Consider the following 25,326-nt stretch of genomic DNA (forward strand, 5'->3'; position numbering starts at 1 on the left):
CATACCCCGACCCCCCCCCCCCGCCCCCTCCTGATACTTACCTACTGGACAACCCCCCCCCCCCCCCCGAAAGAAGTACCACCCTTTGTAATTTTTCCATAAGTTCATAACACCATATCAGAAGATGCACCTTTTTCTTACACTGTCATCATTTACTCTTTTGGCTTGTCATTTTCTACCGTTATAACACATTAGAAGATAAACATAAGAAAAGGAGAGTTGATTTCACTGCAATTCATATTTCCTTAACATTAGCGAGGGACCCTTCGATATAAAGCCATAATTTCTGATAGGATCCAGGCACGGTTTTATGAAGTCAGTCCTGACAAGCTGTCAGTTCCACACAATTACCAATCGTTGTAGGTCGATCAAAGCAGGTCCATGGTAACAAGTCGGTGACTCGAGCTTATCAATCAAGCAGAACCCATGGTTTTATTGAAATTATTAGAGACTAACAAGATGTCATAACTGGCAACTTTTACCAAACGGTGCCCTTATCTGTCATAAGAGTAAGATTACAGCTTGTTTTACATACCAGTAGAATTGTGCTAGTTTTCAAATTAAATGTTCTCGACACTTTAAGGGGAAATCCAGTTCAAATATAAGTTAGTCTGATTAGAAAGAGTAAAATATTACGAGTTTAACGGTATCTCTTCTTTTTTTTTTTTTACAAAACATCCCTAGTTGTTAACGAAGTCTTTTGTCCTGCACCCTCTTTTTAAATAGATCTATAGAGAGTTGTAGTTGACAGAATCCTTTTTATATTATAGGGCTGCCCTGTTTTATCCCGGCCATTTCAAGAGTATTTTTTTTTCACAAAAACTTGAATCCTTCTTGGAATAACATGCTCTTAAATATTTCGTAAGGGGTTTCTAATTTTCTCACCCAAAAGATGTTTAAAACCTGAAGTTAGGTCTCGACCAAAACCAGACGATATGTAGTGAAAAAAAATGTTTGTTTGGTTGTTGTTTTTTTCAATTCAAATAGCAAACGTTGTTCGAAAATAACAATGAGAAACGTAATTTTCTGGGGGAGAGTTATTGTAAGAGGGGTGACTGTTTGGAGCCTAATTTTAATATAAAAGGAGTAATTGTCAAGGGAGGTAATGCTCTGCGGTGATCATACCAAGGAGGTGACAATCTCTTCCCACATTCTTGATATACTAGTTGTTAATGCCCAATGATGCAGTAGGGCAATTCTGAAATGAGCGTTAACGGTATAACAGTAAAATAGTCACAAAATTGATGAAACAATGCAAAGAAAGCAAATTAAGACAGAGACGAAGAACACAAATAAAGATACAGTGCACTCCCGTTACAACGAACACGGTTATAACGAAATTTCGTTATAACGAAGCAAAACTTCTGGTCCCAAAATTATCGCCATTAAAGTCTATGGTACAAAATTCGCTTATAACGAAGACGGTTATGACAAAATTTTCCTTATCACGAAGTATTTTCTGAGCACCACTGACAAAGAAAAATAAAGGAAATGTGCTCCGTTATAACGAGATGCGGATCGCATTCGAAAATGCGTAGCGGAACATGCATTTTTAAAGCGTCTCTGCATGAGCGAACGCATCATTGAATGTTCACTCCGTATATCACGCACAGTTTCCGAGGGGAACTTGCATTATTGTGATACAATAATCTGAATTCAGATAAGGTTTGTTTCATTGTTCCGAAGTCCTTTAATGCAAAACACACAGATTCTGATACAACTAAATGTCCGTAATAGTTCGGAAATGAAATATTAAGCACATTTTGGCGTTATTCCATAACAAAGGTTCGTTAATCCGATAATAAAATATGGTCCTTATTCTCATTCTTATACGGTTCGTTAGTCCGAACATGATAGGAATTCAAAACGTTCGTTAATCGGAACATTACAAAAATATCGTTAATCCATGGTGAAAAAAAGGAGAGTACACTAACAAAACTTAAGAACTGCAATCCTTATAATCGTCTTAAGATAAGTAAATCTTCGAAATAACTAACTTTTCTCATTTTTTTTTCATTAGCAAAATTTCTTCGGAATAACGAACCTTATTTCATTTTCGGATGAAAAATCCTTCGGAACAACGGACTTTCTGAATAGTGAACCTTTCTCACTTTTTGATTTATAAACCTTCAAAATGACGAACCTCACTTCATTTTCAGATCAACGAACCTTCGGAAAATGAACAATATATTATTTTGATCTAAATCATGAACTTTCGGAATAACGATTCTTCAGAAATGCGAACCTTCAGATAAACAAACCATCGGAATCCCGGGAATGGCGAAACTTCGGAATAAGGAGCCTTCGGAGTAACGTACTTTAGTAAGAAAAGAACCTTTGGAATAGCGAACTGTAACCAAATCCTACACCGTCATTTTCTACACATGTGTGACAACACAAACAACTTTATGCTCTTTTTAAAATGTGATATTTAAACGAAATTAAAAAGGTATTCTCCCATCTCACATAGCTTTCCAGCGTATGATGAGGATTCAACAAATAGAATTTTTATGCGTTGTTTCCTTCTTTTCCTTATACATTGCATATTATATTTGTTCGGTTATAATGAAATTTCGTTAAAACGAAAAAAAAAATGCCGGTCCTGAGCATTTCGGTTTAACGGGAGTGCATTGCACATGAACACACACGAGATAAATCCCTTGTAATGAGAGAAAGAGGAAAGGTGAGTAATGAATGACAAGAATAGACTACCTTCACGGTGGACAGAGAAAAGCGAGAGGGAAGAGGAAGATGATGGTTCAAAACCAGGGCACGTGAGGCATGAGATATAAGCTCCTCAAAATAAAGAAGTGTTACATGCAGTTGTGGTAAACGATAGACGATTGTGGTTAGAAAAATATTGCAAAAAGTATAACTCATTCTGAAGTGTAACATTTCTTCAAAATGTCTTTAATTCAATGGTAAAGGCATTCAAACTTAAAACTTCTTTTATACTATACTATCAAGAGAAATCCGAAATTTCGGAACAGTAAAAGAAAATACAGATTTAGCGAAAATAGTTTTGGTTAAAGGCATTGACATTTACTGGATGACCGTGTAGGATATGAAGGGACAGCTTCGTGTTTTATGAACATAGAGTCAAAATACAGAGGGAGAAATTAAGCTTGTACATAAATCGTCCTAAATGCAAACGATACAAATCGTAAATCCTTAAGATGTTGTTTTCATAAGATGATGTCTCAGTATGGCATCTTTATGATTCCTGGCAAATAATACAAAGAACTTCGTTTTCTGTAGTAATGATATCCTTTTTATTAAAAGTAAGAGTCGGGGGGGGGGGGGGGTGGGGGCAGTGACCCGGGAGGTAGTTACCCAGGGAGTAATTTACGTGGTGCACTGTCCTGGGGGTAATTTTCCTCTTGATAGTTATAGGGGAGGGGGAGTTGTAGGCCTACTTATCCGGGGTAATCATCCATGGGGAGTTATCGGAGGGGGTAGTTATCGGGTGGAAGTTATCTTGGGTCTAGTTATCGGAGGAGGGGGTAATTAGCCTGGGGATAATTATCCTGGTGGTAATTATCGGGGGGGGGGTAGTTATCCGGAGGGTAATTATCCGGGGGTAATTAGCCGGGAGGTAATTATCCGGGGGGTAATTATCCGGGGGGTAGTTATCCGAGGGGTAGTTATCCGGGGGGTAGTTATCCTGGGGGTAGTTACCCAGGGGGTAGTTCTCCTGGGGGTAGTTACCCAGGGGGTAGTGTTCCGGGGGGTAGTTATCCAGGGGGTAGTTTTCCGGGGGGTAATTATCCAGGGGGTAGTTATCCGCGAGGGGTAGTTATCCAGGGGGTAGTTTTCCTAAGGGGTAATTGCCCTGGGGGGTGATTGCCCTAGGAGGGTAGTTGTCCGGGGGGTAGTTGTCCTAGGGGGTAATTACCCTGGAGGGTAATTGCCCTTGGAGGGTAGTTGTCGGGGGGGGGGGGGGTAGTTGCCCTAGGGGGGAATTGTCCTGGGGGGTAATTATCCGGGTGGTAGTTATCCGGAGGGTGGTTTTCCAGGGGGTACTGTTCCTAGACCCGTTAAATACACAAAATGTGAACAATAGTTACAATAAAAAACGTTTCCAGACTAAACCGTCTATAGCTATGGTTTACTGAGAAAAACACTGATATCTCCTTATATTTTAGGCTTTATTGCGAAAATTTATATGGTAGGATGTTTTGTGATAAAACAGACCTACACATATGCATCAAATGTGATATCTTGAAAATGTTTCACTGCTCCAAAAGGTAAACAGGACTTTTAAGAGACGTTTGTTGAGATAAAGGATGTTTACAATATCATATGGGCAAGAGTCGAGCTGTTTTCAGTGTCTTGACAGTTATCAGGCTGGAAAATCCAAACATGGAGGAGTATACCTCTTCAGGTATGAATAGCCTATATGTCAGTCTGGGACGGTTATTAAGACAGGTCGAATGACTAAAATAAACGAAACAAATAAACAAACAAGAGTCACCTCCTACAACTGTTTACATCATTATGACATGATAATACTGTTAATACAACTTTTAAGAGCGAGTTCAGCGTACCACGTTCTCGCATTCCACGTACAATGGTAGTAGCGCTGAGCAAAATGTTTCAAGCGAGTTATAAAGCACATCATATTTTTACTGTTTCCCTGGTGAAAATTGAAAACCAAAAAATGATTGAATAAATAGATGAATTGAATATTGAGTAGAGAGGGGGAAAGAGAGATGACATGCCTAACGTCCCCCCCCCCCCCCCCCCCAGGTGGTCATCGTAGAAATGGGCAGATCTCTTCAGTATTTTCCAGAAATGTTTTTATTAGGGGTAGCTTTCAAATTTTTCCCAAACAATCCTGAAATAGATTTGGATTCCATAGTTTCGAAACGCCGAAGGAAATCCAAATCCATCTTCTTGTGTTTGCCCGCCGGTTCTCCTGAATGTATTTTACTGTGCATATTTTGCTGCAAAGCATTCTGGGCTAATTCTCTTTTCGCTGGACATTTCGTCACCACGTAGGCCTACGTCATGCTGTTTTGCTATATCTTCCCTTCCAAAAGCTTGTGATAAGGAGTCAAAATCCCATCCCCATGTATCCTTAACCCTTTCTGTGCTTTGACCCAAAATGTGGATAGATTTCACACATATACCTATGGACAGGAAATAAACGTAGCACATAGAGGGTTAAAAGGAGTATTAGTTCTATTTCGAATCTGAAACAAGCATAATGTGTGTGGTTGACCACCTTAGTGAGGGGTAGGGGCCTGGGGCTAACGATCAATTGGTCATAGACTGTGTACATTTAACACAAAAATCCACATTTGAAGCAGTTACAATATTGTATTATCTCATCGGTGACATCTACTCAAGTAATGCAGAAATGAATATTGAATCGTCACAATGAATAATATCTTATGGAAAGCAGGTGGAACTTTTTGCCCTTGCACTGATAGCTCCCCTCCGTCGGCGCTAGAATGATAGGCCCTACTTGTAGATTCTGGATTATTGTTTATTCCCTACAAGTGGGATCTGTTTTTATATTTGACTTGTTTGCGATTTGTTGTTTTTGTTGTTGTTGTTGTTCTTGTTCTTGTTGTTCTTGTTCTTGTTCTTGTTCTTGTTCTAGTTCTAGTTCTAGTTCTTGTTCTTGTTCTTGTTCTTGTTCTTGTTTTTGTTCTTGTTCTTGTTCTTGTTCTTGTTCTTGTTCTTGTTCTTGTTCTTGTTCTTGTTCTTGTTCTTGTTCTTGTTCTTGTTCTTGTTCTTGTTCTTGTTCTTGTTCTTGTTCTTGTTCTTGTTCTTGTTCTTGTTCTTGTTCTTGTTCTTGTTCTTGTTCTTGTTCTTGTTCTTGTTCTTGTTCTTGTTCTTGTTCTTGTTCTTGTTCTTGTTCTTGTTCTTGTTCTTGTTTGGGGTTTAGTTGGTGTAGGTCAGTGGAACATCCTTGCGGTAGTCGCAATCTCGAGAGCGCCATCTACGAGAAAAATATATTAGCTCGACGTGTCAATTTCCTTTGCTTGCGGTCGTGACGCTTCTGAAAACAACTCCGATATGGTAAGAAATATGGCCTTTTGTTTTAAGTGTGGAGGAATGCAGTAAAATGTTCTCGGATTCAGCGTAGAATATTGTGTGTGAATTTATATTTTTCAACGGATTGGTGTGTTTGATGTTGTATATTCGATGTATATTTCGGAATACTTCTCAGTACAGACGGGTTCTTGCAAGCAGCTGTTACTGTGTATGTCCCATGTGTTCAAATTGGTGTAAGTTGTAGTGCATACGTGTCATGTCTTTTCTGCAATTCTGAGCCAGTGAAGCTGAGCTGAACTTGACCGAAAGATCGGTCTGTATCTGTCCGTCGGGGAATGTTCCGCGGAGACTGCGTCTGGCTTCACGGATCCCCTCCAAGGACAGCGTTAATGGCAAAATATAAAAGAGTCCTCCGGACAGACGGATCTTTCTGTCTAAGCTGAACAAGCCATGCCATCGGCCATCCACGATGGCCACGATGGGATAAATTCGGTGTGGTTTTAGTGATTTTACATGAATTCAAGTGTTTGTTTTATTGGACAATATGAAACTGGACTAACAGTAAATTTATTCATGGCCATGGCTTGATTTGAGGAAATAATTTTTTAGCATGTTTACTTAGCAACAGAATTGCCGATTTGTGTAGCCTTGTGTAAATTTTACACAGTGGTTAGTGTCGGGTCAGACAATGAAATAGATTTACAAAATGTACATGTACCTAGATTCCAGATGTCCAGCTGTGTAATCTAATTGTAGTCATGAGATGGGTTAGTCTTCCGGCCCTAAATCTGTCATCTTGGCAACTTATCCTGCTCCTGTTTTAAGAATAAAATTAGAGTATAAGTGCAGGTCTAATATAAAAACCATGAATATGATCTTGTTTATGTGCCAGTATACATACATGTACATGGTAGTATAGGCCATGTGACTTCTACGCACATTTTTGTCCTCTCCTGCATCGTAATTTGAATGTGATATGTGATAAGTCACTGAATTCTCAGAAAATGTATAAACACCAAGGGGCACATACATTTGGTTTTTAACTTTACGCCCACTTCCAAGTGCAAGGTACATTATACAGCTGTAAGTACATGTACATTATATATTATTTTAGATCACACTTTCACAGGCTTTGATTGATGAACAGGCATCATCCTCAAATTTTTATTTATCATGGAATTAAAGCAAAATAAAGTAAGGCAGAGAAATAATTGTGGTTTTAGAAACAAATTTGTCAGAATGTAGTTCGGAGTCTGAAAATAGCATAAGTGTTTGGTAGAGTTGATATGAAGGTGTATTTCAACTTTGTAGATTTTCAAAGTCATTATGTTAGATTTGTGCATTTTTATTGCATTGGTACAGAAGTATCGCTGATGAGACATTGCATTAACATTTTGTCAGTGATATTTCACCCTTCTGTGACATTCATTGTCTATGTAGTTTTGTCATGTTTTCACATTGTGTCATATCGATAAGTGATATGCGTACAAAATGCTATTTCGTATTGGTTGAATGTCCTTGAATCGATATACATGTATGTTGTACCCTCTGTCATTCATCAGAGAGTATTTGCTTATCTTTTTTGTGTGTGCAGGCTCTTTCATCTCCAAGCTCAACCTCTGTAGGAGGAGGGGGACGTGCTCCTTCAAAATCTGTCTCGCCCAGGTCAGGTGGAGGGTCACAGGTCAGACAAAGGTAGGTCAACATACAAGAGTGTACATTTATTCAGTAATGCCTGGCCCTTGTTAGTGCTGTGGGTATGCGTTGAATTTTGCATTGGTTGACAACTCACAATGGGGTTGCTAGCCAAGCGTGCTCAGAGTCAGACTTCCAGTTCAAGTGAGAACATCATTGAACAGATATAAGCTGAAATATTATGATTTCTTTTTATGCTCTTTCCATAGTGACAGTCATGCACATCAAATGTTTCATGTCATATGGAATTTATGATTGCTTACTCGCAGTGACTGTGTCTTTTTGCAGAGTTGATTTCATTCACTGATATGCAAATAGACAAGGTCCAATAGAGAGATTGCTGACTTAAACTGTGATTACTTGATAAAACATTTGCATCTTCTAAATTCAGAGCAACAACAATAACAAAAAGATGGTATGTAAGGTTAATACTTGTTTTTTGACATTGCACCAACTTACTAACTGCAAAGAGACTTGATTTTAATGTGCTGTCTGTGTACATGTAAATTGAAAAGCTATTCATGAAAGCATCGATTCTACTAGGTTTTTAATGAGTATTACTGATACATTCAAGATGATTGTTTTTTATGCAGATCTTCATAACATATGCATACATGCATTATTTCTGTGACAAGTGGATAGCATATATGAACATGCTTAAATTTATCAATTACTGAGTGCATGCAAACTGGATTTCAAATACTGAAGAGTCTTGATACGAAACAGCAGTTTCATTCACATAGTATTTATTTTTTCCCACGAAACAATATTTAATCGTATCAAGAAACATGGATACATTGAATTAATTATTAATCTGGCCTATTTTGTGAAGCACCTTGACTGGCACTTTCAAAATGATGCTCCTGTTTGGTCTGTTCCATTACTTGTTGTTTGTTTTCCTCTGCTGGTAGCATGTATTTATCATCTTTGTTTATTTGTTGATACTAGGAAAACTGGGGGTGCCACCACAAGAGGGCGTGCTGCGGGAGGAAACAGTGGCGGCATGTGGCGGTTCTACACTGAGGACTCCCCAGGACTCAAAGTGTGAGTGTGCTCAAAATTTACTTATTTTTTTCATATTAATCAATTATTTGGTCAGTCATAATGTATGATATTTTTATGTAATATTGTATGTATGTTTGCATATCTGTTTGTAGATATGCAGTGCATACTGCATTGTATTCAACCAGAAATTTTCACGTGCATGAAACTGGTGCGAATTTCACAAGAAGCCATTGTCTACACAATGCATTAAATGCCAGTTGCATTTCATGAAAGTTTCATACTGCAAATGTTTCTAGCTTTATAGTATGTTTGTACGCAGGATGTATTGTGGTGTTTTTATTTCCCCATATTTCAAGAGTCGACTGATATTTGGGAAATTGATAACTTTGCAAAAAAAAAATTGCCTCCCTTTTGACAAATGGACTATATATATTATTGTCTCCAAGGTGGAAAATCAATAACTTCTCATGAATTCAACCATTTTTGGAATTGTCTCGCAATTTGAGAAATATGACTTGTATTCTGTTTGCAAAATATATGGCATACATGTATATGGTATAATTATGAATATTCATATGTTTGTTGTTTGTTTCTGTTCTGTTTTTTTCAGTGGGCCTGTTCCAGTTCTCGTCATGAGCCTCATCTTCATTGCCTCGGTCTTCATGCTGCACATCTGGGGAAAGTACACCCGCAGTTAAAGGAGCAGATCTTTTGCCACGGCATTGCAGGAATACAGCCATACATGCCAAAACACCAATTTTTTTCGCCTCCTCGTGTGTTTGTTTGGATCCAGAGCAGAATGTGAGGAGGGTTGATGCCCGCCCTCTGGAGGGACTCGCAGAAAGGAGCAAGATCGAAAATATGAAATCATGTCGGCTCTCCGTAATGACTTTGGAAATTGAATGGACTACGTAGAGAGAGAGAGAGAGAACGAGGAACAGAACTTAAATCTTTGTGTAAAGTGGTCTTGGACAACTACGCCTGTCACCGATCTATGTTACGTGGCTTTTGATTAACATACTGTAAAAGTGGAAATTTTCATGCATTTCACGTGACCACAAACTAGCACAAAAATAATGGCACATAGATATTCTTGCTTGTTATATGGTCCTCTAATAAATTAATGTCTTGATTCCACAGAAATAAAAACACACAAAGTTCATCTTACCTGGCCAAGCACAAAAAATATATATATATACTAGCATGAAAATATCCACTTTTACAGAACATGTCTTTTCATTTTACGAGCACTCTATCACAAAATTTGTCATGAAATTGCCATCAATTTCGGATTCACCTCTACATCTTCGCTATTTTCTCACTCTATTGTGTTGTGGACATTTTCCGACAATTATACATGATGCCTCATTTGACTTTCTTCTTCTTTTTGTCCTTCTCATTTGAATGAAATTTAATGTAATTATACACCTTGTCCATTGAATGACTGTGTATTTGGCTGTGCTTGTGCTCTGAACATGTTGGATGGTGTCATAATTAATGCATCATACCTCAGAAGTCATGATACAGTGCACTCCCATTATAACAAACACGGTTATAGCGAAATTCCGGTTACAACGAAATAAAAATCCATGTTGCAAAATTACCAGCTCTATGTTTTTTTAGCGTTTATTCGTTCGGTTATAACGAAATTTCTATATAACGAAAGAAAACTGCTGGTCCCGAGGACTTCGTTATAATGGGAGTCCACTGTATCAAGTTTGGATGATTTGAGGTGATGGAAAGATTCAGAAGAGACAGTTAACATAATACAGGACTGAATAAATACTATGTAATTCCTTCTAAACTCTTATGAAGAAAATCTAAATTTCCATGTAGAAACACATTCATGAAAAGTGCAAAAAGTGTAATTCAGTTTTTAAAAAAAGAAGAAGAAGAATTGAAGTTTCAAATTATATTGCAAGACATTCCCTTTCATTTCACTACTTATTTCTCCTATTTTGTTTTAATATCTTCAATCTGTATTGTTTCATTTGATGTGAAATTGATTAAGCTGGTATGCTGTAGTATATCAGTGATAAAAGATATTGGGACGTACATAATTGTAGAATAAAGTAGATGTTATTTGTCATTTTAGAATACATGCATCTTCCTTTTTTATCTTTTGAGTTGTTTGAGCAAGTAACAAGTATTGCCTGAAGTCTGTTATGGGATGCTTTTGGTTGTTTTGTCACAGAGGAAACATGACATACACGTATGACATATAGTTATTAAAAACCCACATCAAATACATGTACATATTATATTGTCCATTTTGTAACAGGTGTAAAAATTCCTAGAGACTTTGCTTTTCAAAACCTGAGAGGGAGAATGTATGCATTAGTCTTTTTTTTATGATTATGTGCACTGCTCATGTTTGAAGGATTCAACATCCCAATGCAGGGTTTATTGCTCCATTCTTGAAAGTACATGTAATGAACAGTTAAATCAACTCGATTGTGTCACAAATACAAATTGCATAGTTAAGGTGTGATTTCACACCTTTTTTTAAGGTTGGCCTTAATGAATAGAGTAAATCTAGACCAACAGAATGGTTTGTAGAAGTTTCATTGTAATTTGGCATAGAATAAGAAATTTATTGAATTGTATAGGTTTGTGTGTCAAATACAATACAATACAATACAATACAACACAATACAATACAATACAATACAATACAATACAATACAATGTTTGATACACTCTTCCTACGAGGCTCAGTGCGCCTACAAAATGACAAAAATAAACAAATGAACAAACAAATACATGCAATGTATCGGGTACATCCACACAAACAAATTTGAAGAACCAATAGCATCATCTCGCAACATAACTCTCCCATTGGTTTGTAGACGTACATACGTTCACCAGCATTCTAATAATCTTGAGGGTTGAGTAGTTAGCAACTAGACCCTTTTCCCTAGAAGACCACTGCTGCATTATCACAGTATAAATGCCAAAGTAATATGATGCAAATGGTAGTACGAGGTGATATTCACCTCATCTATATGCATAATACTTGTGGTCACTGCTGATATAACATCTGCTGACAAGACATGTGAGAAAAGTAAAATTGTCAATATGGTCATGGCCTGTTGGAAGCACTCGAAGAATGGGGGGGGGGGGGGCATAATCTGCACATGACTACATGTATTCACACAGACATTTTGTGTTTTTTATTACATTTCTATGACTAAGTAAACTCGGACAAACAGCATGGCAGACATTAGCAATTCAGTAGAATCACACTTCAAGTAAGACAGAATGAAATTTGGTAAAGTTTTGAATGTTTTCACAGAATAAACGCAAATCAGACGAGCCAATGACATATCATCAACTATCTTTTTTTTTATTAGTTCACTTACAAAACATTATTCAAATGTCTTTGGAATAATGTTTACCAATTGCAATTTCCCTTAAAGTAATCATTGCTAAGTTTCACAAGACTCCAATAATACACTTATAGAAAAAGGGCATACTTCAGCAGGAGACATTTGAGGTGAGGAAATCATCACCTCAGCCAATAATTTGAATACATGGCTACAACTAACAACTGATTAGTGTTAATACTCGAAACTAAAGGATTCCGTAGCTGTCTTATATTAGGTCTGTTTTCATGTAGGCCCTCGCCGCGTCCGAGTATCTGCATTTTGTGAATTAGTACATCTACAGAAAAGAATATACTCTGCCTCGTAAGTACGTTCCATGTGTCAATTTTTTGGATAGCGTCAGCTGTTATGATGAAGATTAGCAACACAATCATCAACGCAATTAGGCCTACTCAAATACAATGTGAAGAGTTTGTTTGCAAAAACTGGTAAGTCCATTTTTTAAGATTTTTCAGTACGGTCTCTGTCATAAAGTACAAAATAATACCTTTTAAATGATATATTGGTCACTTAATATATGAAGGTACATTTTTGAAGTTATGGTCAAAAGAAGCACAATTTCTTATTATTCTCTTTATTTTTCTTGACCTTTAATCGCAAATATCTCCATTTGGCAAATATGGACTTATCGGTTTTTGCAAACAAACTCTTCATATACTAATTTCTTCATCGATGCTTCTATGCACTGAAGTGTAACAAACTGTGTAGGACCTACTGATACGGACATCTTCATCGGGTACAACGAACAGTTTGGGTAGGTACACGTAGTAGCTTTGACAGATCCCTTCGGGCTCCGATTAGCTATTGCGCATAGCGCCACTTACGGTGAAATAGCTCGTGGCACATTGTGGAATAGGTTTTGCAAATCGTATACAGATAAAGATCTATAACATTGTCGTTATTATAATGGCATTCAAGCATTCTATTGAGTATCGAAGTGTGTAGTCTTTTGTTATAGCTTGGGTTGGAAATGGGTGTGCGCATAAACACTTGGGCCAGGTTGTCAGGTTGTCTAGAACCAGTTTCTATGGCGATGAATGGCTATATGACATCACGGTTCATGTAGCTCGAACATGAACCCACGAACCATATAATGTACCACATTCTGCGTCATTTACATGTGAATAGTACAATGCACTTGCTAAAACACGTTAAACTTGACCCTGTAGGCCCCTACGTGTTTAGCTTACTACAAACGAAAGATGAAAACTCCAAAACGTTCGAAATGTTCGTCTTTCGCTGTGCGCCGCTGAACGTTTTGGAGCCTGAGGGTGGGGAGACTTCGGGAGTACAACCACCCCCCCCCCCCCCCCCCCCTCCCGGACGGGGATAATTTAAGGACACAACCTTCGGAAATTCACGATTGTTTTCAACTTTTTCCTCTCCTATTCTTTTTTTTTTGGGGGGGGGGGTTAATTACTTTTTTTTCTTTGAAAAGGCAAAATTAGACTTTGATTTTGATCAACAAACAGAACAGTGACAGTTTATCACAATAGCACCAAATATCTAAGTTTGTAAGTTCCTGATTTCATGAAGCAATGATATCGATATGGCGGGTAATGTTCGTTATTACTACGGTTCTTTAATCCAAAAATTTTATAATGTTTGTTATTCCGAGACACACAAATTCCCTATAATACCTACCGATATGTTCTTTAATTCGAAAATGAAAAAAAAATCGTTAATCTGATCATTTGTGGCGTTATTCCGAAGATTTGTTCAGCCCAAAATGTATAAAGATTCGTTTTTCTACAGGTTCGTAAATCCGAAAATGAGAAGGTGTGCATTAACGAACCATCGGAATCACGAAACTTACTTCGTTTTCGGATTATCGAACCTTCGGTATGGCGATCTTTTTTTTTTCATATTCAGATCGATTAACGAACCTTCAGAATAACGAACTTTCGAAATACCGAATTGTAACCGGCATCACAATGCCACGTATTCAAATCAGATGAAGTATAATGATATTCCATCCGGAGTTCCAAGATTCCTATTTGCGTCTTCATTATAGTTTGTCTTGAATGAAAGAAAAGTATATCATCCTCCCCAACATATTGTTCTACAGTTGCAATAAATTTTGTCCTCTCTCTATTTCTATTGTAATTATTTTTTGGGGGGGATTGGGGTTGAGTTGGGGACATTTTCTAGCATACCATATTTCGTCGACGAGAAATGATGTTGCCTATCTTTAAGTGACTGTATAAGTATAATCACCTCTCCTTGTGTGCAATGTGCAATGTATGACCGATATATCGGTTTTGCGAAAACACGTATATAGGTAATACAGTGTATAACCTTCCATCTCCACCCCACATGTACAGAAAAATTTTCTCCTTGTTTGACATTATTCTTCTGGTAAATTTTAACCTGAAGGTGGAGTGAAATTTTGCATTACTTCCCGAATTCGTTGTCGCTTTTCCCGGCTTCATTTTTTTTTTCATTTTCGTCCTTCATATTAGTCACATTACATGCATGGTGCCAATGATGATGTTGTTGTTGATTTTTTTAAAATCAAACACAACTGTACTTATACGAGGAAAAGAAGAAGGAAGGAAATACCTGGAGAGTTTTGAGAGGATTCGTTCCAAGGGCATTAAATGCGAATTCATTGTCAAACAGTGCGGTCATAATAATAAAATAAGGGAGAAGGGGAGGAGAGAGGAGAGAGGGAGAGAGAGAGACGGAGAGGTAAACATACACGCAGTTGGCGTGTTTTACTTGTAGTCATAGAATCGAACAAACTTTCGTACGTGGCGAGGCATGAAGGTGTATAGTTGTCCCAAAAGCATTCGAAGTGAAAAAGCGGTTGATTTGGGGGGGGGGGGGTGGGCACTGTTATAAGCTTCGGTTATAAGCTACCATGATCACTAGATTCTGTTTATAAAAAAAGATCGATCTCCATTATACTCTCTCCCTCTCTCTCTCCCTGCCTGCTCACTTTTTTTTGGGGGGGGGGGGGAGGGGGGGGGGAGGTGGAGAGGAGGAGACGTTTGGAATTTTGTCACTGATATTGCAGGTTTGCCCTGGGTATTAAAGGAGAGATAAATATCGGAAAAAGTCGTAACCCATTTATGAATGTCTTGTAACATATAATGGCTTGATGGCTATATAGGGACTATGGGGATATCCACGATGTAGAGAAATTATCAACCATATAAAAAGCAAAGAGTCTGAGCGAAGTGTGGAAAGTTTTGATGATAACAATAAATATATGTTATCTATAGCAAAAGCGATGATGATGTTAAAATTATAGTGTAGGGTACTATAGTATAGCCTTCTAAGGAAATATATACATTTTGTAATAAGAACAAGGATAGAAACAAAGGAGAAACTTAGCGGGATGCTAAGAAACGAGCTGAGACTGAGTGAGAGAATGAAATAGAAAAGGACGGAAAGAATATGTGTGTCCCTTTGAAGCAGTAAGAAGAATTTTATCATGGATAAAGGTCCCCACGGCATTATTGTCTGAAATGAACTTTGGACCAAGGCACAAAACAACAAATGGCAGTCATAGCTTGGGGATGACAAGGGGGGGGGGGGGGGGATGAATAGCGGGTCTTTCACATTTACAAATTACAGGTATATAGGCATACAGTGTACTTTAGATATTAATTTACTTACTCAGTAATCTTTTGTTTAAAGTTGTGCATCCATGTGTGTACGTGTGTGTGTGTGTGTGTGTGTGTGTGTGTCTGTTTGTCTGTCTGTATGTCTGTTTGTGTAGATGTGTGCATGTATGTCATGTGTTGGTTATGTGTTTCCACTGAATGAAACAATGGTTTGTACAAATTTATGTCAGACTATTTTGTTGCCTGGATCGATATAGGGAAAAAGTACATCCTCTCTCATCAATTTTCCAAACTACTATACTATAGTATCATTATCACAGAGTGTAAAATTCATTTATGCATGAGCTTCAAAAAATCAGCAAGTTTTCTCATCTACATCTTTGATTAGAAGAGAGAAACATTATATCCTGTGAGAAAACGACCCCCTCTAGCTCCCTCCCCCACCCCCCCCCCCCTCAAGCTACGAGAGAGACGGGAAGGACGGGGGGGGGGGGAGAGAAGACAATATTTTCCGTCGGAGAACAACATACCACTTGTTCAGATCGACAGGTAGCGGATCACAAGACGACGCAAGGCGAATTATGTGGGTTTGCTTACAAGCTACTGTTACAAGCTACGGCAGTTCTAGCGATTCCACCAATGGCGCGACGTTTTCGCAGCAGTCTTGTTGGAGCGGTTGCTAAGGAGTCGGATTTGAGCGTGTCGGCACGTATCCAATCGCATCAATCAGTGGGTTTAGTCTGGAGCGCGAAGCTGTAAAGGGCTTTTTGGAGATCCTTGCACACAATCACAAATCACAGGCCCCGCATTCAATTCGGTCGATTTCAGATCCCCTCCGCACTGAGAATTTCAGCTTAGAATCTCATCCACTGAGAACGAACAGGAACGTCGAGTTTGGTTCTGCCATCCACCTGCCAGTTTCCTCTTGCATTTCACAGTACTGCCACTGGTGAGTTTGAGTGATATTTTCTTCTTACTGTATAAGAAACCGGTTTCCCTCCTACCAAGACATTGAAACATATAGGATATATTCACACATCTTGGGCGAATATATTTATGTACATCTATTTCTCTCCCCCTGGCTTCCGCGCCTCGCGCACATTTTGACTGAAGTCTGCTCTCGCATGCACAAATGATATGGTACAGTCAACGATTTGGTGAATCGTTTGCTCACCCTGGTTTGCGACACCATTATATAATTCCGCAGACGAGAACAATAATTATCTCGCTTTCTGTATATCATCCCCCAAACACACACACACAAATGAGTCTTCTTCTGTTTTTTTTTTTTTTTTTAAGGCTAAAGAGAAACCCAACGATTGCGCGTTTCGCGCCCAGTACAAGCACAATACCCCAGATATGAATTTGCGACACACATTGTACACTGTACTTCCCGTGATACCAATTTGATATGCGTGAATGCGCTAAATCGCAGCTCGTACTTGTTAATTGTTATCGATCTGACGATGTTTATATGAATGGATTTTGAACTGACTTGCCTCCCAATTTTTACATCGCATACGACGCGAGGAGGTGCAAGTCGATTTTAGTCCGCATGTATTGCGAGTACAGTGTATAATAAAGAAAGGTTTCTTGATTTTCTTGTGTTAAATGTGTATTTTTCGAAGCAACGCAAAGTGCCAGCCGTTGGGCGTCGCACGTGTATCGCCGCCCCGCGGACGTCGAATGAGTCAGCCGTATGGAGTGTTATACAGTATTCGCTACACTAATGTAATGCAGGTTACAGCTGCACGCACCATTTTTTTTTTCATAGTGCATATACCTCCTGCAGTTTCTTTCTTGCGTCGCCACTGATAGCTTGTGCAGGCAGGTAAGCCTTGCGGCGTGCCCTAATTGTAACATATTATCATACAGGTTATTATTTTGATGACTTTAGCTTAGTAACCACTGTCACCAACGTTAGAGACTGCGCATATTAAACGGACGCGGACCTTCACATGACCTCCTCGCGTCTTCAATATCTCCCATATAAGATATACAAGTGTACAGTATTCAATCTGTTATACTTATGTCTCTCTATTTTCTTCTCTCCCTCGATCTACTTCTTCGCTCTCAGACTGTCTCTCCTGGTCGCTTGCATTTCTTGACTATGTATTTCCTTTCCTTTCTTTTCTCTGACCCGTCTCAGTTCGTCCTTTCATCTAGCTCTTGAGTCTTTCATTAATGTTGTAAATACATGACATTTTTTTTATTATTATATTTATATAAAGGATGTATAAGGCCAAGTAAAAAAAGAAACCAGTTTCTCGTCCTCGCGCGCATCGATTTTGGCCGCCGCATCGATTTTTTTACTATTTACTATTTTCAAAATGGCGCTGAAAATACCAAGAAATTCATAATTCTCGTCCCAGCCCGCTCCCCGCCCGCATCGATTTTCAGTTGCCGCATCGACTTTTTTGATATTTACTATTTTTTCGGCCGCCGAAAAAAAAAAGATCGACAATTCACCTACCAATCGTGACGTCTCATTTCTAATTTTTACGCCTTGCGTCCTCTACTTAGCTGTAGACTGTAGTACAGCTGTAGCTTCTGTGTGTAGTGCGTATGTGTATTATAACGCATGCATTTCACACTGCGAGCTCGGCCGATCGGCAAGAAGGAATGACCCACAAAGCAGTCGAACTGCACTGTAGTTGGATGGGCGGCGCGGCGGGCCGGCCTACTGGGCTGTGATGTACAGCGCACTCGGTACGTCGTGAACGCGATAGCGGCAACATTTTTACGAACAATCGCTGTTATTCCACGCATATTTCGCGCGTTGTTCGTATTTTTCCCCGTTTCTGATATTTTAAGCGGATGAATTGTACTGTACAAATGCTTGTGAGGATTGTACGGTATCGAGTTTGTATACATTTTCATGTCATTGTGACTATGTGCATGTGTGTGCAGTGTCGGAAGGTACGGTGCCAGCAGGACTCCCTGGTGCCAGTGCAGTGGCCGTGCCGCACCGTATATCGGCAAAGTGTGCGTGTTTTGTAGCTGTCCAGGGTCCCCATCCCCTGGTCTGTCACGGCGATACATTCTATTTTGCAGAGAAAATGAATGCGCTTTTCCAGCAAATGTAGAATTATTAAATGGGTGTATCTACAAAATAAATAACTTTTCCACGGATTCTGGTTTGTCTCGTATTTCTGCGGGATACTTTTCTTCACGATGTAAATTCACGGACACAGCCGTGAGTGGTATCATCTGTAGTGTGTACTGTTATACAATCATTCATCATCCAAATAATGAGTGATTATCAAATGTCTTTTTAGAACATGAAGAAACATCTTTAAACGTTTAATGCTAGAATGCCATATCAGTATCATTTTGACATCCATCTGCAATTGTACAAGCCAGTTTCCAGTTGAATGTGCTACAATTGTACTGTGAAGAACTGCAGATATACATACCAGCTGTGTGGACACAAAAAGTCACAAACACCAATAAATAAAGCTAGTGTTTTGAATATCATGGAATTTATTTCAGTCGTACATTTGTTGAAAGACATGTTTTATACCTGTTTCAATTAATAGCACAATACATCAGAATTGCAAGTACACTGGTATCAGAAAAGCCATTACAACACTAAATACCAGTATTAAGATGGTCATTTTCCCTTGACATCTGTAGTGGAAAGAAAAAGCAAATGTATTTCTGCATGCATGAAGTTTCATTTCAAGTATGGCACATATATCTATTTGTTTGAAAATGCACAGAGTGCAGGCAAGACGTACACTTGGGACCTGGTCTCATAACACAGCTACCAGAGTGATGTTTCATTTCATAAATTGAATATAGGAAATTGTAAAGCCCTCTCTCGTTACCTTTCTCAGAATTACCGGACGAGAAACACATATTACTTTCATTTTGACGATCCTTGAAAAAATAGTAAGATATCAAATAGTAAGGACCTCCCTCATCGCCTTGCTCAAAAAACCCGGACGAGAAACTACTTTCTTTTTTTACTTGGCCTAATAATGATATATTATGTATTTATCACTTAAAAGCATATAATCTAAACGACCATTTGCAGAAGAAACTAAAACCCAGCATTAGTGCTTTAAAATAGTTCTAAAATGTGAGTTAGGGATGGAAACAACCACTGTAACAATTTGAATCCGTATATTCGATGTTAGGTATTGTTAAACACACAAAATGTGAACAATAATAACAATGCTTCCAGACTAAACCGTCTACATTACGGTTCAATTAGAAAAATACTCATATCTCCTTTTATTTTTAGGCTTTATTGCACAAATTTTATATGGTTACTACATGTAGGATGTTTTGTGATACACATATGCATCAAATGTGATATTGTGAACATTGTTTAACTCACTGCTCCCAAAGGTAAACAGGACCTTAAAAGGAATGATATAATTTTGGTTGAGACCTAATTTCAGGTTTCTAACATTTTTTGGTGAAATAATGAGAAACTTCTTATGAAATATGCAAGAGCATGTAATTCCACGAGGAATTCATCGTTTATTTGATTAAAATTGGTTTTGAAATGGCTAAGATATCCAAAACAGAGAGATTCTAATAAAGTGTGGGACCCACATTTTATTACGATCGCTTTATTTTACTTTATTTTTGGATGTTTCAGTCATTCCAAACCCGATTTACATCAAATAAACTTTGAATTCCTCTTAAAATGGTATGCTCTGTACTATATCAGAAGTGATTTCTTGGTATCTCGCAAAAAGTTAAAAGCCCAATTCTCATCTCCACCGAAACTGTGCCATCCTTTAACATCTTTCTAGTCACTTCTGTCATGCTATTTTGTGCGGTAATATTTCCCTTGCTCTCTGTGTCTAACCGCCTCTTTTGACTATTTCATTGTCTCTCTTCTCTCTCTCTCTCTCTCTCCCCCTCCCTCTATACATAAACTTATATCGCTCGTCCGTGCATATTGGGATTTAATTCCCTGCTTTCCTATACACACTGTACTACAGAAGGACGGCATAATCATTGGCAAGAATAACGAGTCGTTTCAAATGGAGAATAAACAAACTAAATTATGAATAAGAATTAAGATGCTAATTAAGATATTCTATCCTCATGAGCACTTTTCGCGTCTTTATAGACAAGAGGAGATTAAACAAATGGAACTATTATCGAATATAAATGGCCTAGATCATATCATCCTATCCTCGCGAGCATTTCCCGTTTGTAGACGCAGATCGCCCATACCAAACACAACTTCAAGTAACAAACCCTGAGCATTTCGTCTATGATAATCTTGAGGTAGAGCCATCACTAACAGTACATACGAACAATGTACTGTTTCGTGAAACAAAATTTAATATCAAAAACAGATGAAGAGTTTGTTCGCAAAAACCGATAAGTCCATTTTTGAAGATTTTGAAGTATGGTCTCTGTCGTAAAGTACAAAATAATACTTTTTAAATTATATATTTGTCACTACATATAAAGGTATATTTTTGAGGTTATGGTCAAAAGAAGCAAATATTTTCTTATTATTCTCTCTATTTTTCTTGACCTTTAATTGCAACTATCTCCATTTGACAAATATGGACTTATCGTTTTTTACGAACAAACTCTTCAGATATTGCATGTGGACATATTCATCACCATGCCACCCCCATATTATCTAGTCGCGCAAAGATTTTGTAATCACCACATTCCGTCGATCTAAGCAACGCCCAGTTTGTCTTTCTTCTTTGGGAACGGTAAACTAGATAAGTATTCTTAGGTTGGTCTCGTTTTATCCACAATGTTTACTCAGAATATGGGCTCAAAAGAAACTGTTCACTTCGGTCAACGTGCAGTTCGTTTACTTAGCGACAAAGGTTACTAAACTAGTGTATTCCCTGACAAGAGGCGTAGCCGCGACTATAATCCCATCCCATCAGGTTTAGTGACACATTAGCCCCACTCGCATTGTTCTTTTTCCCCCACAACTTTTCCCATGCATATTTATTTCCCTTTATGGTTTATTCCTGTTCAAGCGAAACTTTTTGTTTTAGAAATCATTAATCCAATATTGTGCACCACCTTATTTCATGTCATTTTATTATAAAGATTAAACGTGAAATTATAATATGTGGGATATTTCAAATAGCGAAAAAAAAATCAGAACAGAACTTATAGGAAAGAGATGAGGAAGATGGATGAAAAGGGGAGTTTTCAAAAGAAATTTAATGTTTTCAAGGTTTCTGTCTTATTAGAAAAAATTGTTCCACAAGTATTAAGTAATTATTATTTTATTAAAGAATTTGCTTTTATATATTGCAAAGAGAGAGGGGGTGGAAAGAATCATTCCAGGACATGTATTATGTCGTTTTAAAATGAAGCATGGTCTAGAATATGTTTCTAAAGTTACAAATTATACAATGGTGTTTGATTTATGTTATGTTATGTTATGGAATGGTTTATTGATCAAACTTCGCAGCCGAACGGCTGAATTGTGTCTGATTTACATCGATAAAATACAGTGAGACAAAATAATTTGACCGCTGCGATAATATATAGTACAGGGGCAAAAAAAAAAAAAAAAGGAATTCCGTAAATGGGAGACGCCTTTACAAAATTAAAGGGAGGCGCCCCCACCCCCATTTGTTTCTTTTTGGGTTTGTTTGTTTTTTTTTTTTGTTTAAAAAATAAATAAATAAAGAGGGGGCGCGCCCGGTGGGCCCCTCTCTGGTTCCGCCAACGCAGTACTGTAACTGTCACACGTCACCCTTAATTGGACTGTGTGGATACTAAGCCCATGACACATACCTAATTACGTTCTTCGTTCGTCTCATTTTTAATTATCTTTTGCAGATATTAAAGACCAGCCACCATGTCTGAACGCAAGGCCGTAATCAAGAACGCCGACATGTCGGAGGACATGCAGCAGGACGCCGTTGAGTGCGCCACTCAGGCCATGGACAAGTTCAACATCGAGAAGGACATCGCCGCCTACATCAAGAAGGAGTTCGACAAGAAGTACAACCCGACCTGGCACTGCATTGTGGGTAGGAACTTCGGCAGCTACGTCACACACGAAACGAAGCACTTCATCTACTTCTACCTTGGACAGGTCGCCGTCCTCCTCTTCAAGTCTGGATAAAATTGATGTGATAAGTTTCGCTGGAGGCTTGCTTGCCCCAGTCCTGCCAAACACCACAATGATAACCAACTCTTTAGACACTTTGGTTAAAAGACTCTATAAATATTAGTCCTGCACCAATCGCGGTTCTCACGTACAAGCGTCCGAAAAGTCAAACCTTAACTACTTTATCTGCTGCGCATGGGACCGTGGCATTTGTGGCCTCCGTGGCCACGTTATAAAAGGAGATCTCGGCCATAGCTGATTTAATCACGTGCTGAGATGCTGCTGTGGAAGAAGACGACAGAAAGGCTTTTGCAGTACACTTGTACATTGTAGTTCGCTGCACCTTTGCTAGTGTAGCTTAATGGAAGACCACATGAGATTACTGTATATCGGTCCCTAGATCTGCGAAGTGACTTCATTATGCATTGACATCATTCAGTATTCCTATACACATGTACCTTCGGCCACAGCTCAGTGCAGACACACTGTACACATGTAATTTGTATTCCACACCCATCTGCCAGCTAGTTGTGAACGTATACTCTACCCACACGACATGGATAAAGTTTATGATTGTATTTTGTAAGGGGTTTCTACATCGTGGTGAATAAGAAAATAAAGATATAGAGATACATAATTATGCATACCTTTTACATACTGTTCTTCATAGAGCCTTTATCAATCGAATTGGTGCTCTGTGTGTAAAATACTTTGAATTTTTCCGATAAAGCTACATATGTCGCAAGATTTTGATGGAAAAAAAAATCTAATAAAACACTATGTGGAGTTACCATGCGAGTCATTTCAGTCCATGCAATGTAGCAACGAAATTCGCTTCCCAAGTGCCACACCCACTTTACGAAAGGGCGCCACTTCACGCGCACGCTTCCACGTCCGTTGCAAGTTGTAAATGCTAAATTCACTGTACATTATATAGTGCCCAGTATTCCTTGATGTGTGTACCGATATATGCAGCTTTACTCTCCGACACACTGACGTGATGTTCTCACATACAAATGTTTTAGGCATGTATGGTGTAAAACAAACAAACAAACAAAAACTTCTTTAATGCAGTGATATTGCCTAGGCCTATATAGAAAACTCCTTTTCTCTGTTCTAATCAGAATTTAGCTGAACATGAATGCATAAATAATGTGAAGGCGCGTATTACTTCGCTTTCCAAGTGTGCAAAAATGAACGACAATCAGTAACAATACGTGTATTATTTTCACACACTCACGGATGGTATCAGGCAAAACTCACTTATTTACATTGCGAGAGGAACGTGTTCAGTGTCGTTACGTTTTATGTAAAAATGTCTCGTAGTGGAGGTGATAACGATTATGAATAGTGTATTTTGTACAACGCCTATTGGTAATAGCCTCTGGTGTCAGCTTCGTGTGTATGTGATTCTTTTTTAAAGAAAAAATAAAAATGTTTTAAAGGCCAAATTTTCGGTAGTCCTCTTTCTCCTTCATGAGTAATTGCGTGTTTTTATGTAGAAGTGGAGTTATCATGCATCGTATGTACGTACATTATATTCAACAGTACACAGTTTACCTTTAATGTACATAGGTATATGTTTTAAGCATACTACGTGTACTATAATATATTGTACATGGTAAAAACAAAAAAAAAGGTTTGGTGTGACCTTTAGTTCTTCCAGTGAGAGAGAAATGCAGCGATGGGAAAGACCTAAGTTAACTTGTCAAATATTCTCATAATACAATCCACACGACTCGAAACATTCACCATACTGTAACCTGTACTCAATAAGACTGAAGAAGCACTACAATGATGTCAGTTACTTAGTACTCCGTAATGTACAACTCCTTTTAATGACTATAAAACGATCCAAAGATACCCGTACGTAGAGCATTGTATGCCACTATCAGAGAACTACAGTAATTAGCAAAAATGTGTTCAGAAAATTCAGTCTTCAAAGGCGTTGACTAAAACATGCATGTATAGTGCACATGGGTATGGCTGTAATGATATGTATGATTAAGACTCATGGTGCATTGTGCATATACACTAGTTAGTGATTCTACAATAGTGCTCTGCTCTGCTTTATTGTTAATAAACACTTTTTCTTTTCCCACCAATTCAATTCTAAAAAAAGAAGTAGGTCTATACATTGCACTGGACTACATAACCTCAAAGTCAAAACAAACCTGTAAAATTAATTTTTGAACATGCACATAGAGTATTTATGTATTCACAGATTAAAATCAAACACCCTCATGGATAACTTCAAGAATGAGTATAAAAAAAAGAAAAAAAAGTAGTCAGTGGAAAACGACGGTCTACTTCAACGTCCCGTCGTGAAGCGCCCCCTACGGCACCGTATCTCAATGTTCCCAGGTGGGACCTCGACGCTGCTTGATGTGTTCTGGTGCAGAGGGAGGAAAAAACATCGACACATGCATACATGTACAATAATCATACAACATATCATTTGCACGTCATAACAGTGTTTTATCACGTCATCAACAAGAGAAATACAAGACAAAATTGTACGAAAACGTGTCATCCCAAAGCGAAATAAATACAATAATTGATGAGTGAAGATTTGATAGAAATTGGCAAACGA

The 25,326-nt window shown here is 38.3% G+C and overlaps 1 protein-coding gene and 1 pseudogene across 1 annotated transcript; both read left to right on the forward strand.

Annotated features, from left to right (window-relative positions):
* The first annotated feature begins 6,456 nt into the window (after positions 1 to 6,456).
* LOC139738551 (protein transport protein Sec61 subunit beta-like) lies at positions 6,457 to 10,079 on the forward strand. The gene is made up of 4 exons (XM_071649173.1): positions 6,457 to 6,498; positions 7,601 to 7,701; positions 8,650 to 8,745; positions 9,317 to 10,079. The coding sequence occupies exons 1-4, from the start codon at positions 6,457 to 6,459 to the stop codon at positions 9,402 to 9,404; spliced, it is 327 nt and encodes a 108-aa protein (XP_071505274.1). The 3' UTR covers positions 9,405 to 10,079.
* Positions 10,080 to 16,404: 6,325 nt separating this feature from the next.
* On the forward strand, positions 16,405 to 24,175 carry LOC139738564 (dynein light chain 2, cytoplasmic pseudogene; annotated as a pseudogene).
* The last annotated feature ends 1,151 nt before the right edge of the window (positions 24,176 to 25,326 follow it).

This window comes from Diadema antillarum, unplaced genomic scaffold (assembly GCF_040938485.1).
Source record: "Diadema antillarum isolate AM-2024a unplaced genomic scaffold, OU_Dant_1.0 seq00000754_RagTag, whole genome shotgun sequence".
Classification (NCBI taxonomy): Eukaryota; Metazoa; Echinodermata; class Echinoidea; order Diadematoida; family Diadematidae; genus Diadema; species Diadema antillarum.

What these genes read in the sequence shown, in the direction of transcription:
- LOC139738551 (XM_071649173.1), top strand. Translation starts at nt 6,457, where the DNA reads ATGCCATCGGCCATCCACGATGGCCACGATGGGATAAATTCG. An exon ending in GCCACGATGGGATAAATTCG is followed by an intron (nt 6,499 to 7,600) that starts GTGTGGTTTTAG and finishes TTGTGTGTGCAG; the next exon opens with GCTCTTTCATCTCCAAGCTC. An exon ending in GGGTCACAGGTCAGACAAAG is followed by an intron (nt 7,702 to 8,649) that starts GTAGGTCAACAT and finishes TGTTGATACTAG; the next exon opens with GAAAACTGGGGGTGCCACCA.